The sequence below is a fragment of the Scomber japonicus genome, chromosome 7 (assembly GCF_027409825.1).
Source record: "Scomber japonicus isolate fScoJap1 chromosome 7, fScoJap1.pri, whole genome shotgun sequence".
NCBI classification, from domain to species: domain Eukaryota; kingdom Metazoa; phylum Chordata; class Actinopteri; order Scombriformes; family Scombridae; genus Scomber; species Scomber japonicus.
Genome location: NC_070584.1, coordinates 12,156,071 through 12,174,634, shown reverse-complemented (window position 1 = coordinate 12,174,634; position 18,564 = coordinate 12,156,071). Strand labels below are relative to the sequence as shown.

The window sequence follows — 18,564 nt, the reverse complement described above, 5'->3', positions numbered from 1 at the left end:
CATTGCAATGTACACAAACTTTGTACAAACAAGGACTAAAATGCAGCAGTTGTGCGGCAGAGTTATTTTGTGTGGCTGAAGGACAGCAAAACAAGGACTGTAAACATGTTTTATCAAAACTTTATTTTTATACTGTGTGTTCCACTGGAATAGTGTGTCAACTCAAAAGGCACAAGATACAGTACTGTAGGTGTTAAGAGTGTGATTACATGTGCTCTTATAAACACAATAAACCCATGAAATCTGCAGTAAAAACTCAAGATTAAGACTTTTTGTGAAGCCTTGTGTGTTTGAGTGATGAAGAGTGTGATGGCTTGAAACAACCCTGAAATCCTCCATACCAAAAAAGGCCACTTTGAGATCAGTTCACTTCAGTTCATGAGGTGGCAGCACCGATGACATGTTTCCCCAAGTGCCACCACACCATCCTGTGTCCTGTACTTCACTCGGGGGTCATTTCCTCTCTCATGAGAGGATGTAAAAAAATGGTCATGAAGCTTTTTCCCCCAGGACGTCCAAGGAATAAACAATGATTCTCCCAAAAAAGTCAGCACTATTCTCAAACATTATTTTTAATTTGTCCACGGCAGGGGCCTCCTGTATGGGAAAGCTGTGGGTGTGGAGTTAAGTCAAGATAAGCATGGTGAAATAGAAAAACATGGTCAGGAAAATATTGTTTGATACTTATTATGAGCCATCTAGATCAGTAACAGGAAACGCACTGCTCTGAAAGTGACAGGTAGCTTTAACAGCTGCAGTAACCCTGACACAGACTGACTGAATCTTTCAATGCACTGAGTCAGAGCTGTATAAATGTAGCTCCATACATGCTAATATTTCTGTAATTGTATTAATTCATTAGTTTTGTAAACTATGTTTAGATCACGACAGAGGTAAATATAAAATTTATAGCATTCCTGACAATAAATAATGTGTAATAGAACATTTTAGATTTATTATTTCATAATTTTGCTTTCATATCAAAAAATGTTATATAAAAAAACAACAAACAAAAAATCCTTTATGAACTTGGTCTCATTTTTGCTGGATATATCCCCAGAAACCAGTCTAATCACCTCTTTCAAATGTTGCTGGATTGTAAGAATGAAGGATATCTGTAGAGCATTGTTGTCCTCTGGGTAAAAATGGCTGATCACTGTAAAATCTCCATCTTTGACGTAACCTGCAGAAAGGATAAGCGGACAATCATTAATCTTATCTTGTCACACCTGCAATACGAAACACTAATAATGAGAGAGCAGTGGACAGTCACATTTGTGGAAATCATCTGCAATATAGCCTAATATGGGAAAATCTAATCTCAAGGTTTTTACCTTCTAGTTTGCATGTTTTGGACGAGAAGCCTCCCTGGAACTGGACCTTTAATTCGGACACCCTGACAGATTGGGGGAACTCCAGAGTCACCCACTGACATTCACCCTGTTAAAAAATGCAATATACCAATAACTCAATGTGACATGTACAGTATTAATACCCAGGTTAGGTTCTGAAGCTGACACTGGAAACTTCACAGTAGTGTCACAGGAAATGAAAACTCTTAACTTAAAAAGGAAAGGGTTAGGGTCAGCTTGCTTTTTGTGAGTCCTGTTAATGCGCTCAGTGTCCTACAATGAAATGCATAGCGAGAAGGAGAAGTTGCCCTAGTGGTGTAGGAACCATGGACACTTTCATGGTAGGAACACATCAGAAAACAAAATAACTGCCACATTTTTAAAGCATTTTCCTTTTTTGATGAAGCTTATATGGACTGTGTATATGAATGGCTTTCTAAAATTAAAGTTTAAGTACTGCACCATTTACTGTTAAGTGTATGATGATGAGGCATGTTGATACCTTGTATACTAACTGCCAAAACAGTGTACTATGGCAATTAGTAAATATTGTGCACATTATAAAAACCTCCAACAACTTCTGGAAAAAAACAAATTGGATTTAACATTGTACACTGCATTCAACCTCCACTATTAGATCACTGATTTATTGCACATGTCAGATTTAATTTTTGCCCCTGTCACCATTTATTTGGTCTATAGCACAGTCCATATTTCCTTTGTACAGCTAATATTTCATTTCAAGTCTTATATCTCATTTCATACTGTAAATAAATTTGTAATTTTACATTTTTCATTTAACTTCACTTCTACTTTGTACTAAAGTGAAACTTACTCTCATTCTATGTTTTATTCTCCTGTGTTGTTTGTGGGAACAATACACATTTGCTTTTTTGGAAAAACATTTGGCTTTTTTTGCTGAAGCAGTACACCGCTGCAATCCAATTCAATCCAATACAACAGCTCTGCTATAGAATCTACATTTATTAAGCTTTTACATTTTCAGTTTTTGTTGACATTGTCCATACGGTGATAATTTTACTTCATGTTTATTATTGTGGTCATAGAAGGTGATGGTGGTGTATGAGGTTGCATTATATTGAATGATGTTCCTAATATTTTGTCCACTCCATTAACATATATGAGGGGGGCAAAATATTAGGAACACCAGTCAATATAATGCACCCCAGTATGCCACCACCACTTAGTACGACCTCATAAATAAACATTAAGTAGAATTATCACTTTTTTGACAAATATTAACAAAAACTGAAAATGTATAAACTGCAAAAAAGTAGAATTCATGGAACAGGTGTAGCTAATGAAGTGACCAGTGACTGCATATCTATGTGTGTATAAAAGAATTATACCATTCACTTGAAGTGTAAAACGATGACATATTTGGATTTCTTGTATACCAACTACAAAAACAGAATACTATGGCCATTAGTACATATTGTACACATTAGATTTACCTGGTCTGAGTTCCAGCACGTCTCCTCATTGCTGTCAAACATGTACTTCTTTCCATACTGCTTTACATCTCTGTTGAGAACTGAGCTCACCCTGAAGAGACAGAGACAGTGATACAAACCAAGCTTTACTCTCCTACAGAAGAATAGGTGGCATTTACGAGTCATTTGGGTTTTAATTAATGAGATGTGCGACGCTTTCTTTCTTATTCTTAATTTAACCAGTTTAAGAGTCTCACTGAGAATTCAAATCTCCTTTTTCAGGGGTGTCCTGGCCTAGGAGGGGAGCAGCATCAACACTGTCACAACAAATACATTCATACACCACGAACAGACCAACACACAGGTACAGGAACGGGTCAGCTATCTATTTATTCTTGAATAAACATCACTGACAGATGCTCTTTACCTGCTTTGAGTTTCGCTGCAAATTATCGAAGAAGCCATGCTGATTTTTAATTTGCCGTCAAGTGATGTTTTTTTTTTTTTTTTTTTTTTACGACAGTGACGTCGGGTTGCTGGCAATTACTCTTCCCGCCACTAGATGGAGGTGACGCACTGTTAAAATGGTAAGGTGCCCGTCTATGGCTCAAACTGAGAGCAAAAACTTTCTATCTTCGTCTAAATGAGACTACATTAACAACGGAGAGCACGAAACATGAAAGTTAATTCAACTTTTTCAGTCTGTGTGGTTTCTGTGTTTGTACATGCAGGTCTCACAGGTGTCTGCAGAGGACTGAAAGGTCAGGGAGATAAGCATCGATTAGGAAGAGACGACAACACACACACACTGGGCCTCACAAAAAAAAGGTGAATCGATTAGCTAACCCATTGCAACCTTCAAATGAAACATACCGAAGAGAGGCAGCATTTGATGTTACATGTTCAGTCAGAGTTTGCTGTATGTGTGTGTGTGTGTGTGTGTGTGTGTGTGTGTGTTTGTTTGTACGTTTTGATAAAGCAGATTGGATAATCCAGTAAAAGAACCAATACCAGCAAGAGTTTACTGCTTTTATTAGTGAGCATTTTCCTATATATTCCTCTCTTTTATAACCTGAGAAGTAATAACACAGCCGAGGAAGTGTGTGTGTGTGTGTGTGTGTGTGTGTGTGTGTGTGTGTGTGTGTGTGTGTGTGTGTGTGTATTTTTGGCACACGGCTCACTGCAGATGGAGAACTCCTGCTGAGGTTTTGTCACAGTGCCCCCTCACTGAAGATAATCAATAGGTCTGAAATACAAAACCTGATGAAACCCAGCCTCTGTGAAAATTGCACAGGGGGCTGGGGAGGGTGACTGGATTTTGAGGTTTGGACGCACACACACACAACAATAACCTCTTACCCCACTCCAACACCAGCCACACACACACACACACACACACACTGTGACTTTGTGAGGCTTGCACCTACATTATAGGGGTGGTTATACTGCAGGTTCTGCATTTAAGTACTGGGTGTAAATTGTGATTTAAGCTGCAGTAATATTTTAGTGCCCTATATCTACAAGGATTTTGTAGGGTTGTTTATCAGAAATGCTCTGTCAACAATTCATTTGCTAGGCGTTCACATTCTGGCCTGAAGCCTTGTTGGACCCCCCCCCCCCCACACACACCTGATCAGCGTGCTCATGTGGGCCTCAAACGGACAGGTGATGAGTTTCTAAAATGTTGCCCATTGGATTCATAAAGGTCTTGTGTTGTAGTTACCCATGCAATCATCCTAAACACCCACATGGGCTCTTTTTGTGTCCATTAAAAGACTTTTAAACATGGTGAGGTTGCTAGGTAGCAAGCCTGGCCAAGAAATATTCTTGCATATAAACCCCCCGCCCCTCACCCCTTATGTCAGTTGCTGGTAGTTGGGTTTTATATTTGTTTTTGCCTTTGAAAAGCACCACACCAGCTGTTTCTTCCTGCCTTCATTCTATATGCTACTATGCCAGGCACACTAGCTGCTGCCCTGAGATTCACATTAAACAGAGAGATATGAGAGACTTTCAACTTCTCATCTAACCCTTTGCAAGAAAAAGCAAATAAGCACATTTACCAAAATTGGCTAATAGTTGGACCTTCATTGTTGTCACTACTGTTTTAAGTATTTGTTCCCACTATCCAATGATCGCTCTTGTTTGCATTGTGGAAAAGCAACTTTTGTTCACATCTCTGTTTTGACATTTCATGGTCAACTTTTTCTCAATGAAACATTTCTGGCCTTTCTTGCGTGCTGAGCTTGTTAGAGGATTATCTTCACCTCTGTCACTGACACGGCTTAAATCCTCATGTTCCCTGAGCCGTCTTTGTCACTCTTTCACTGCATCGGTCGTTGTTGCTCTCTGACTTTTTGTCACCTCTGTTTCTGGGTTATATCCCATGAGGCAGGATTAGTGGTTAGAAAACTAACTTTGGGCTTAACCCTAGCTGGCTTTTTGCTCTCATGGCACTGAGTCACGTTTCGTGCTCTGTGTATCACCATGGTAACTAAGACTGCACGCATACTTGCAGGCTATTAGGTAGTATGTAGAAGTCTGACTCCTCACTAATCAACAGTCTGAGACAATGACATTGCTATTTTTGGAGGTTTCTGTCGACTTAGGACTTGAAGATGTAAAAAAGGTCTTTTTAAGTGCAACCTCTTCCCCTTTCATGATGATACTATAAATAATTGTAGCAGTTTCTCCAGGGCTCAATTTCCTCACCCTGAGTTATCACAAAGAGCTTGCTATCATTCAAATGATAGCAGGTAGTTTATTAATATCAACAAAACAGTGTTATTAAGAGTTTTTTCACAATTTTCCCAAGAGCAAGCAAGCAACGTTTATTTATATAGCACCTTTCTCATACATCAGTCACAACGTGCTTCACAGAAAAAAAAAGGTGATCATTGCAGTTGATTTCACCCATAGGGAAGCCTTGAGAAAACATGATGCCATCTCTGTGAGCAGAACATTGTTTCATAGCTTAGATGTGACCATTAAATATTGTTTGAAAGAAAAGTACGCCCACTGTGCCTGGGTGATGGAATAGTTAGAGGCATTTCTAAAAGTCTTTCTATTCAAGTTGAGATCTTGGAGCACACCATTGTGTGAGCTGTCTTTTTAAGAGTGAGTTTTCTCAGCATCAACATAAGTATTTTTCCTCTTCTGCTTATTGGAAGTGATAACCTCTTGGTTATATTATCTGCAGTTTGCCTCCAGCAATCTTCTCTAGTCTTTGCCAGCAGAATCAGAGTCAATCTCGACAGGTATATCACTCATTTACCTAATTCATCAGATCAGTTTGTCTTAAAAGAAAAACATCAGTGTTAAAAAAGTCTATTTCTTTCCCTTATTTCACTTGTTTGCAATTTCAGTGCAATTCCTTGGTAACCAATGTGATGGAAAATTAAGATTTTTTTTTTTTTTATTGTTCAAAACACCTTTTATAATAATAATTTCTTTTACTTGGATTATTCAACAGTAAAAGCCAACAATTTCAATTAATATTTCATTAAATGGCCCACTCAATGGCAGCAGTATGTTATCAGTATTAAGTCTTAACATGATTATGAAGGATCTGTGAGCATAGCTAAGAGTATGAAGTAAGTGTATGGGCAGATTTACTGTATTGAGAGGTAAATAAGCAGTGCTTCAGGAGGTAAAATGGCCACTATAGCCTATTCCAGACTTTATGAGCTGTGGGCACTTGTGCAGATTGTTTTAATGAGTCAGGTGATTAATGCTCGTGTTGCTGTCACCCGAGGGACACAGCATTTGGGCTGGGGCAGTACTTCAAGCTGTCCCCTTTCAGTCTGCATGAAAAACTGACTGCACTGACTCTCCGGACTTTACTGAACTTTTCCTGAAGTTTAGTTTGATTAAAGAGAAGTCGGCCTGTAAAGCTGAAACTTTCTGGGAAGTTGGCGTGAAAATAATAGGTCTTGTCATATTCATACTGTATGTTGAAGCTGAGCGAATTAGATCTGGATCTTTTAAGTTTGCTTCAAGCTAGTCTCACTGTAGCTATTAAATGTGTCATTTTGGGACAAATGTGTTGTTAATGATAGCTGTAATTAATGATTAAACACAAGCTCAGCTGCCTAAAGCCACAAATGGCATCTTTTTTAAACCGGGTAGAGTATGTCACAAATTAGAATGACACAATGCCGCTTAGTGGTTGTAAATCATTTAGTTTAGGAAGACAACATTTGGCATTCTTTGGGGTCCAACTCATTTTAATAAAACAGGAAATGGGCAGAAACGTGAGGCACATCTGTTGGCCGCAGCAGCAATTAACACAGGTTTTTTTTTTTTTTCCCCTGGCAGGGCTCTTTGCTCATCTCCATGTTGAAATTTTCTGCTCCAGTTTGAGTGAGGTTCTTTAATTAAATCATTAAAAAGCAGAGCATTTGCACAATATGCTCGACTGCCTTCATTACAAAGCACAATCACTTGTAATTTATTCACTCACAATGAGGGAGCGTCGGATTTGATTCGTTGTCTGCAGCTCTGTTTGTGTGAACAGCGAGCTGCCTTTCTTGTCCGTCCTCTGTTATTCTTCCAGGCAGTGTAAAGGTGGAGATGCATGCTTTCACAGCTCTGAGTTTCTGAGAGATTGATGCATGACTGGAGCATAATGAAACTCTTGCATTGCCAAGTGTTGAGTCCAAAGGGTTGGATGCATTATTTCCGGCAGAATTATGGACAAAATATACTATAGTTATGTATTTCTGGACATTAGAATCAGAAAGCGACAAGATTTTCAAGTATTGGTTTAAATTATTCAGAGTTTGTTTACTAAAGCAAGATATAGCAACATAATGCTTGTGCAGCCTGAATTGTGCAACATAAGACAGTATGCTATAATACAGGTGTCCACTATATAATATAGCTGAACAATGCTTTTGTTCCCTCAGGCTTTGAAACCCACACTATGTGCAGTGCCGCAATGGTCAGGATTTATGAAGGGTGGCTGCTTCCACTTCATGCTTGAGCAGGCAGAATCCCTGCTTGCTCATGATGTGGTTGGAGGCCCACAGGACATGCCTTGCTCACCCCTCTCAGCCTGCAGCCTCACTACTTCTACTTACCGCATGCCCAGCATCTGATATCCAAGCACAGAAACAGGCAAACAGTAATGACTGGAGCACTAGCGGGTGCTAGTAGGAGGCCACAGTGTAAAGAGGAGCTAGAGTGCATCATTTCTTTGGAAGGTCTTGGGGATTGGTCATGAGGAAAAGCAGGTACTTTCTCTTTTCTCTGTTTTTCAGAGAATGTTGGTGGATTTTGCAATGAACCACCATTTGAGACCATACGTGCGGTCCTGGATAGAGATGGTCTTTTTCTTCTGTTCTTTGAAGTCTTTTAACACATCATTTTCACCTCTCTCTGGGTCTAGCTGTCTAGACAAGGAGGAGAACTAATCCTCACACTCTGTATTCCAGCAGGCTAGCCCAGCTGTATGCATGACCCCACCTCCCATCTCTCTTAATCTCTGTGTTTCACTTTATTCACAGCAACACAACTCGTGAACATGAACAGCCCAACATCAGAGCAGCACTTCACAGGCCCTCCTCCACCCTGTTCTCTCAAGGTAAAAAAAGCAAAACACTACATTGTCAGAGATCACTCAACACCATTTGTCAGTTGTTGTTTTCCATGTCAGGATGGATCAGTGAAGGCTGATATGGGGCAACAGTATTTGATTTCCTTTGATTTTTGGTGTCAGATGACACAAAACTTTTAACTTCAGGTCTCTTCAATTTTCTTTACCTACTGCGTCATAAGTTTACCACCATGAGAAGCTGAATCAAAATAGCCTCTCCTTGTACCTCTAGTGATAATGGATCAAAATGAATGCGCCTTAACCTAAAGTACCTGATTTCAGTGATTCAATGAATTCATAAGATTATGTTCTCAAACTTTTATTTGTTGTACTTTGGATGCCAGAAACAAAGTCACAGCATCAATCTTCATTTTAAGTTTCTTTAGAACCAGAATAAAGGAGATCACCTACTAACAGAGATAATAAATGTTGTTTTTTTGTGGCTGTTCATCATCATGCATGTTACCATGGTTACAATTGTGCTGTTTCTCTCAGATCTACTTAGCATTTGGCATCTTTCAGTTCTTACTTTTGGATGGTCCATAACTTTACTGTTGTAGTTTACTTGATAAACTGACGCTAACATCACCAAATAACAGAAAAGACAAAGTTAGTATCTAGCTGGTGAACATAGTCAAGCATGTAGCAGCTAAAGGACCAGATATTTCCCTTAGGAGATGGTAGACACCAAAACAGACTTAAAGAAGAATAAATATTGGATTTAGCATTCATCAGATGTCCATGTACCAACATGACTCTAAAGAATCTTAATGTTTCTCTGTGTCAGCTGGATGGATAAATAGACAACTGTTTACTAACATGTTCACTCATCAACTTTATTAAGTGATAATATATTTTGGTCTAAATGACCTTCTTCTGGCATCACTAAATTTTAGTGTATTGTATATACATGGATGCTGGGCCAATGACTCAATTTGACTACCACAATAATTAGCTAAATTGGTGAATGGAACATGTTCACAAAAAAACAACAGGTAATTAACTCAACAAGATATATTCAATTCAGCTATGAAGCATAACAATGATATTTTTCTACCCTGTTATTTCATGTTCAATTGTGTTAAATAATAATAGTGGAATTTCAATTCAGTCTCTTAGCATGGGGTTTAAATGTACTATACAGCACATGTAAATTACAGGTATGAGTAGTAATTTAAATGTGGTAAATGGTTGCATTTATATATATCACCCACTTCATCCACTGCACTTCACACTCAGATTCATATAATGATGATTCTGGTCCAGCCTTTGGGAGCAATTTAGGGCTCAGTATATTGTCCAAGGACACTTCGACATCTGGACAGGAGGAGTCGGGATCAAACCACCGACCTTCTGATTAGTGGACAACCTGCTGTACCACCTGAGCCACAGCCACCCATTAGTATGGTAAATTCACTGGAATGAAAGATTAAATCTCACACTCTTCAGAAAAGATATCAAGCTTTACTTACATTTACCTGCATTTGGTATTCCACTGTCATTTATTAAACAGAGTGGTGTCTGGGGCAAATGAGGTAAACTGTTTTTTCAAGCCAAAGTAGTAATTCACACATAAAGTAGATAACAATACAAGAGACAGGTGTGGGAAAGGTGGGTTAGGGTTAAAAAGGCTGTAATAGATTAGAATTTGTTCTTGCTGGAAAATTAGCCTGCTTTGTGGAGGTTGTGTCTAGTATTGGAGCACCTGCCGCATAGCGAGGTCAGGGACTTGAGCTGAAAAAGCTTCCAGGCAGCTGTGATTGTGTTGACACCTGAACAGGCAGGGCTACCTACTTTAACCCTGGCAAATTATTTCTACAGCAATTATAAAGATAGCACCTTCAATTAGGAGCTCTCATACTCATTATAGCTTTTTGTTTCTTCCTAGAAGTGACAGACAGTGTGTCTGTGTGTGTGTGTGTGTGTGTGTGTGTGTGTGTGTGTGTGTGTGTGTGTGTGTTTACAGTTGATAGGATCGAGTGTGTAGGGGCTGACAGATGTGTCAGTGTGCAGGTGAGAGTGTCAGGTAAGTTGTTTTGTGAGAGCAGAGGAGACTATGAACATGTGCAGATGTCTGTGTCTGTGTGTTTATGGGGTTAGATGTACTGTTTGCCTGCACACCACTGTTTGTGTGTATGTTGAAGTGTTTAGCCCGTGTCCGATGGGCTGCCTCTTTAATCTGAGCAGACAGCTTTGTAATTGGACTGCTGCATGAAAGGGTTGGGGTGGGGGGGGTTAGCACCCACAGTCTGAAAGACGGAGAAATAATATAGGTGGAGGATGGGTGTATGTACGTGTGCGTGTGTGTTTCAGTGGTGACTGGGGGAGTAGTTGGGGTTGAGTGTACTCGGACTGGCGGCAGGAGTCCCGGGGATCAGGACCCTTGGTCCGTCACCGAGGCAACAGCATCATTGTCTGTGTCGGTTCACTCGATCCCCGCCCGTTCACCCACTTAATCTGGTCCAAACCAATTGAGTGCTTGTTTGAATGGGTTCCAGTGGCAGCCATAAGAGCCTCCCCGATTTTCATTTCAATGCATTTCAAATGCATTTCAAACAGTTTCACTTTCAATTCCCTCCCATAACAGCGGCCCGCCATAATGTGGTCCACTCTTCTGGTCCCAGCCTCCTCCCTCGGGTACACCCACTGCACAGGAGATGAACTCACTAGACAGGTGCCATACTGCTCAGAATGACAATTTGCCTTTTGGAAATCAGCCTCTGGCTCCATTGTGTTCCCTGAAATTGAGTTAGCCCATCAGCAGACACTCAACAGCTCCCTCCTGTCCCCTCCTCCCACCTCTCTCTCCCTCTCCCTCTTTCTCTCTGTCTGTCAGGTCCTTTAATGTTAAAGCTAGCAGAGGAGAGTGCCTGCATTTGAACATGTTCACAATAGAATCGTATTTTAAATTGTAAGAGCATTGCATATTATGCAACTGATGTCTATCAAAAAGGCTGTCAAGTGAACAAGCACCAAGTACTCATTTTCATGTGCATAAATGGTACTATTACTTATTTTCAGATGATGCCAAATAGACAGGTAGTGCCGAAAATTACTGTAATATAAAAAGAAATGATGTGATGCTAAAAACACTAAAGCCTCAACAGTGTTCTGTGAGGTAACATTTAGTCTCCTGAAGTAGCTCCTGTATCTCCAGCAGAGCTGACTAATGGCAACTCTTGAGAGGTTATTCATGATGTTGTCAGGCAATGTGCAGAGATCTGCTAGCTGACTAACAAAGACAGGGTCCTTGGTCAGACCTAATTAACTACTGCGTCAAAAGCAAATGAGTTATCCATCAGGAGCAGTGGGTGAGAGATGCATCCATCTCATGTCATTCCGCTGTAGAACATATGGTCTACAGTCTTTAGACCTTTAATCATGCTGTATTGCACAGGTAGCATATCTAACCTAGTTACTGTTGTGATGCTTACAGTGGTGCAGTGATAGCAGAAGGGCAAACTCCTGCTCCATTCAGTTAATTACAAGTCCAAGCCCCAACTCTCCACATTTTCAATTAAGTTATTTCCAACCATATGGAGCTTTTTTTAAATCAGTTGTGGTACTTTGCAAAACATTTTCTCTGTGTCACATTGCCAAACAGTGACCGATAAACATAAACCACAACATTTATATGACTGTTAGGTGTCATATTAAGGCTTTGTCTATATATGGTAAGACAGGACTGTGTTTTTGTACTATCATGTCAATATGTATAATAGTGACATTTTAATCATTGATACACAATACTATATTTGAGTGTCTGTAAGTCTTTGCATTGCATAATCACTTCCAGAGAGCAGCTTTAATCATGTTTCAGTGAAAGTAAGTCATCTGAAATCCTGTACGCACATTTACTAAGGTACACTGCATTATTCTGTAACATTCACTAGCCTTGCATGATTGTGGATTTTTTAAATTTGATATAACTCTGTAAGACTTTTTCACTCAGTCAGCCACTGAATGAGGTAGAAATAGGGTTTATAAATGCTGACAACAAAAACGGTTTGAACTAGAAAACTCATCAGGAACGTGAGTAGAAATGAGCTGTGAGGGAGTGGCTAATTACTTGTCTTCTACTTTAAACATAGTGAGTCTGTGTGTGTGTGTGTGTGTGTGTGTGTGTGTGTGTGTTTTTGTTGTTTGTAAAGAGTATTTTTTTCCTTGTGTTGAATCCAGTTGGCTACGGTGTGTGTTTCACTCTAGGAAGTGCTGTCAGTATCATTTACAGTTTCTTAAAAGCAAACCTCAGAATTTGCAGCCAAAAAAACATTATTGTGGCTTTTCTTTCTCTAGCTGCTGTGTTTTGTCTTATGACAAAATTTATATATGTATATACACATCCAGCTAAAACATTGCAGAGGCCATAGACATCTGTATGTCAGTCATGTCCACTCCACAAACAGGGTAAAATCAATGATTTCACATAAATTTGTTGATTTTTAAAAAATCTTATTTTGTATTTTGACGTATTTAATTTAAGTTTTAATTTAAGCACATTGGCTAAAGCCATCCTGTGACCTTCTGAAAATATAAACAGATACACTGTAGTTAATGGATGGATTAACATGTTTGCAGATTAGATTTACTCTTGATGTGTAATAATTATTATTGTCTATTATTATTCATTATTAGTGTTTAAATGATTTTTCAATGACTTAATAAATTAAGAGATTAACAATTTTGATAATCAAGTCAAGAAAACTTTTTATTTGTGTACATTTTTTAAAATAAACAATTGAAATAAATTGACAGATTACCGGTAGTCAATAATGCAAATAATTTATTAGTAACAGCAGTTTAGTTTTTTATATGAAGGTTCATTTATATTTTTAAATAATTTTTTGTAGATTGGATGAACACACTGGTGGTATGTTCCCTGATGTATGGGGGTTGGGACTGGATTCTTGTGGATGTTCTTCACAAGCACAGCTCAAATAAAGGGTCTTCTGTCTCTCTCCTGCTATCAAACATGTTACTGTCTCAGACAGTGTTATCCAGAATGAGCTCCCTCAGGCATGTTTTCAAAACTGGATAATTGTATTTTTCTGGTTTGTTTACATTTCAGATTTTTCTTCCAGTATGCAGGTGCTGGAATGTAAACTCAATTACTTCAGAAGTGAATGGGAATGCTCTGGACCAAAGTAATACATCAATGTCAAGCAGGACTGAGATATACTGGTGAAATATGATTTTCTCTATGAGTGAAAATAAGTTCCCAACTCAGTAAAATGAAAATAAACTGTTATATTTGCCAGCCACGGCCCATTTACCAGATGGTGGATGTGGATGGTGGGTAAATTGATAAAAAGGGAGAAATAACTTGATGTACCTCACATCTACAGGAAGTAGTGTTGAAAGTGCTTGGTCCACAGTTAGGCAAAGACATTACAGATGGATCTGGAGCTCCAGGACTCCATGTTCTGCTGGTGAATGAAATTATACAGGGAAATTGGATTTTCAGTTTCATCTCTCTTGTGACTGAGCTTCATGCTATAGTTCAGAGAGAAGCGAGTTTATGAATGCGCTTTTATATTAAAAGAAGCTCACCAACACTTGAAAGGCCTTGCTGCAACACAGAAAAAGGTTTTAAAGTGCACTGATGATGATGGAGGCAAACATTTTGTGAAACTCCTGTAGTGCCGGAAAAAGCCAAAGTGTATATCTGCCCATCTGCTGGAAAGAACACGATATGAGCTTCCCGTCACCCCCCCCTCTCTCTCTCTCTCTCTGTCTGCTGTGTCCTGTCTCACTCTACACTATCACATAGTACAGTACCAAAACGCAATAAAAACACTAACTACCTAACTGCCTTATTATGTTGATGCTCAATGAACGTTGTCAAATAATAGGAGCTTTAGAAAAGTAATGGTGTGTCTTTTTTAGTTTTTGGCTCATGTCCCTTATCTCTACATAGCCTCATACAGACCATTTCCCTTTACTCGTACAACCTGTAAAAAGCTTATGAGGGCCAGTAACCTGAATGGAGCTCACTTTCTGAGACATTACACAATTCACACTGTACTGTCCATTCCAGTGTGTGCTCCTGCTTGTCCCTGTGTGTGCGCTGACTTCAAATGCAACATTTCTACATATCTCTATTGTGTGCGTTTTTGTGGTGTTTGGCTCAAAGACCTTGAAGGTATGTTATATCAAACATAATTTTATTCCCTGTGACAAACTGTGAAGCCCGAACATTAACAAAGGCAGGGTAGAAGACAGGAAGGTAATTGAATTTTGATGGAAATGTTCAGATTGCAGAGCTTTTATTGTTACTTCTACTTTTTAGGGTATTTTGGGATTACTTTAGCCTTCATTAAATAACATGACAATGGAGGGTTGACAGGAAATGATGCAAGAGAGCGATGCGGGATGACATGCAACAAAGGTCCCTGGCCAGACTCGGCTGGCGATGTTGTGATTACATGTCTGTGTCTTAAACTGGCTTATTCCCCTTAGTTTAAGATGTATTTCCCTGCTCATGTGCCTTACTGTAGCTATATATGGTCATTTCCAGAGCTTTAGCAATTAGACGACTAATCGTTCAGTCAATCTAAAGAAAATGAATCTGCAACTATATTCATACTTTAGGTCATTTTCAGAACAAAAGTGACAAATATGTGGTGACTCCTTAATGTGTTGCTTTTCTTGCTTTTACATTACAGGAAATTGAATATTTTTGATTGTGGACTGTTGGTCAGACAACATAATAAATTTAATTAACTGGTAATGAAAATAATCGCTAGTTGCAGCTGTAGTCATTCTTATTCAGTTTAATATGGCTGAACTCAACCTTAACCTAACCTGACTTTCTGTGTAATGAGCCCAGCCCTATCCAAGTGGGTCAAGTCTAATCCGGTCTAATTATGATGAATTATAAAATATTATAATTGTTGAGAAATGCTGTACATTATGAAACACAAAATGTCCTTATATCTGTGTTTTACTCCTTTTTATCGTGTGTTATGAACAACAATTAAATCTTTTACAGCTTATAAATGCTAAGTATGGGGACTCTGAGTGAAGCGTTACCCAATTTATAATTATACAAAACAGAGAGGCAGATTATCAAAAGTGTTGACAGGTTAATTTTTTGCCCATCGATTCATCAAGTAACTGACTAATCTTTTGAGCCCCATTCTGATGGAGCAATTAATTTCTGACGTTGATAACTCCTCGCGTCATTCATTGAAACAATCCATCACAGCACCATGCATTGTCTACCAAGTCACATTTTTGTTATTGATTGTTCCAGCAGTTATGAAGTACGCTGGGCTGCAGGGCTATTTCTATAGCAGCAGGGGTTAAGGAGAGCACAGGAAAGCCAATTCCAGGATCTCTCTGTTGCTCATTTCTACATTTATTTCTCTCTCACTCTATCTCTCCCTCATACAGTACATACACTCATTCACACGGTGCAGCGAGTAGTGGGGGGAGAAAAAATCAATTCTTAGATGGATCGTATGTGTCTTGGACCATTCAGCATGCACAAAACTCCTTAATTGGAATTTTAAAATAGTGCTTTATGAATAAGAAATAGGTTTTTATTTAAGAGTGTGCATAATATAAAAGGGTAGCTACAATGTTAAAGATAACATAACATAACCTTAGGCAAAATACTTAAATTATGTTATGTTATTATGTGACATTTTTCCTGATCAACATTGAGAATTGTTTTTTTTTGTAATGAAATAGCACCATGAGGTAGCTGCAGATTCCTATCCCATCCGTGCTTTTCTATGCATTCCTTTTTGTGTGTGAGGGCATGGCACTACTTTAGATGTGTGTTAGAAATGTGACGTATTAAAGCAGTTGGCTTACAGGAGATTGATCATAGATGTATGTATGCAGTTTGATGTGCTTATGCGGGCTGCAATGTATCTTGTCTAGCTCAGATGCATTTATATGAGCTAGTTGTTGAGATCAGTGGTTGTGTATCTGAGCTAACACTGATTGTGACATTGCCCCTGTTATCGTGACTTATTCAGAAACATATTTATATATTTTGACAGGAGCTAAATATGCACAGACAGCTACCTAGCTTTACCCGATGAAGATATAAGGACTCAAATGTATCTCTAATGAAGTTTAATGCAAGTAAAAGGACAGTGTGTGGGTGTTCTCTCCCCTCTTGCCTATGTGTAGACAGCTAAAACACACATCAGTACACCCACATTATGATGCCAGACACTGTTTTGTCAGTTGTCAGTCGATCGTTTGTACTATTTTTCCTGTGTGTGTGTGTGTGTGTGTGCGTGCATGCGAGCGCACGTGTGTGTGAAAAGAGGATAATGAGAGACAGGTCCGGCGTGAGAGAAAAGAGAAAAGACAAAGAGAAGCCAAGTTTTATACATTCATAATTGTCCTCTACTGCCAACATCAAACAGAGCAGTACATGGCATATGTGATGGCATCTTGAAAGAGACTTCATCCATAATTTGAAATGCAGCCCAACAACGTGCTGTGTATAGTACAATAAATAAAAAAATAAATAAATCGGAGATGTAACATGATAAGAGGACAGAGAGCCGGAGGTAGAGATTGGCATCACTGCTCACAATTAGTGAAGAGGAACAAGTCATCGCCAGCTGTAAACTAACGCTGGATGGAACCCTGTATTCTTATCTGATCTCTCGCTCTCCCCCAAAACCAAACCCAGGATCCTCTCCAAGTCTTCATAACATTTCCATAATATTTCCTGTCATTTAAAAACACGCTGCATGATTCCATTCGCACTTGCCCAATGAAAACTCTTTGTTCAAAGAAACAATTTGTTTAATTACCCCCAGCGGTGGAGCCAATTAAGAATTTAAACTCAATTAAGACTCAAGTGTGAAATTTTTTTTTTTAAAGTCTGATAATCATGCAGCCTAAACAAGAGCCCCTGTGGTGAGTACAGTCACTCATAAGGAAGATTGCTTACTTGTTTAATTACTCTCCATGGCATTTCCACTACAAATGAATTGATCATATCTCACATTTCACATGATTGGTTCAGCTTAATTTTCTTTAAGGAGATTTTTAAAATATTATTTCTAGAGTCAGATTATACTTGAAGAAACAATCTTTTGATGGCACTGCCTTGAATAGACTTTTATATATCTATTTATATGCAAGCCCCTATGTGTGTGACTGTCACATTAACTTTCAAGTCATTGTCACATTTCCTGTCTGTATTTCCTGCGATGCCACTCTGCGCAGTAACATCAACAGGCTGGTTCTTCATTTGGTCTGCCAGGAATACATCAAATTGCTGCTGTCTTACATCAATTTCAAGCAGCTGATTTCCAGTGGTACCAATCAACTACTTTCACCAACTCTTTTAATAATAAATGAGACTTGGAGTAAAGCTAGTACATGGCTACGCCTACACCTTCTCCTTGCCAATAATAGAAAAACTAACTCTGGATTTGCAAGACTAATGGACTTCTGGCATCTTGTATGTAGAGTTGGTGCCAGTGTGTGTGCATGTATGATAACATCACCAAGCAGAACTACTCTAATGAGCTTCTTTTGCTTTGTGTACCACCTATAGTTAATTGGATTGGATGAATGAGCACCTTACTGCCAGTTTGTCTATTAATAGCAATATATTTTGTCTAAATGAACGTAGTCATCAAGGAAGACGGAGGTCATTAATTCCACCTGTGCTTCTCCTGCTTCGACAAGTAAAAAGAAAAAGGTTCTATTAAATGATCATTGGGTGTGCGACATTAGGTACTCACAAGGGGTTAAATCATTTTTGAAGTGGTGGCCAGTAATGGTACTCAAACTGTCAAAGGCTACACTATTATATTACAATACTTGCATGAGCCAGGGCAGATAAATGCATAAAGACTTAAACTGTGATATAAACACAACATATTCTTTCCCTCTTCTTAATTCGCTGTGACAAACACCTCATGCCAGGCCGCTCTCCTGACGATTACACAATGCTAAGATGAGGTGAAACGCAGTGTGAAAAGCGGGCATGGAGTGCAAGATTAAAGCTATGTTGATTTGACAGAAAGAGGAGGTTGTCTGGAGTTTAACAAGTCAGGAAGACACACAAACACACACACAGTGGGGCTTTTTCAGGACAGGACTATAAAGAGTTATGCTGAATGCTGCTTCAGATGAGAAGAAATGTGCTCTTTGCTCACTGTTTGGTAGGGTACAGAGC

General features: G+C 39.0%; 1 protein-coding gene across 1 annotated transcript; it reads right to left on the bottom strand.

Annotated features, from left to right (window-relative positions):
* Positions 1 to 479: 479 nt before the first annotated feature.
* Positions 480 to 3,280, bottom strand: nr2c2ap (nuclear receptor 2C2-associated protein). Its single transcript, XM_053322873.1, has 5 exons — positions 3,234 to 3,280; positions 2,828 to 2,918; positions 1,335 to 1,440; positions 1,116 to 1,183; positions 480 to 612 (listed from the first exon to the last, which is right to left on the bottom strand). The coding sequence occupies exons 1-5, from the start codon at positions 3,269 to 3,271 to the stop codon at positions 490 to 492; spliced, it is 426 nt and encodes a 141-aa protein (XP_053178848.1). The 5' UTR covers positions 3,272 to 3,280; the 3' UTR covers positions 480 to 489.
* Positions 3,281 to 18,564: the final 15,284 nt, after the last annotated feature.

Bases quoted from the DNA above. Each gene is read 5' to 3' on its own strand.
- nr2c2ap (XM_053322873.1), bottom strand. From the start codon at position 3,271: ATGGCTTCTTCGATAATTTGCAGCGAAACTCAAAGCAG. The intron at 1,441-2,827 runs GTAAATCTAATG...ATTTTTTAACAG, and splicing joins CGTGCTGGAACTCAGACCAG to GGTGAATGTCAGTGGGTGAC. The intron at 613-1,115 runs ATATCCTTCATT...CTCCACACCCAC, and splicing joins AGGACAACAATGCTCTACAG to AGCTTTCCCATACAGGAGGC.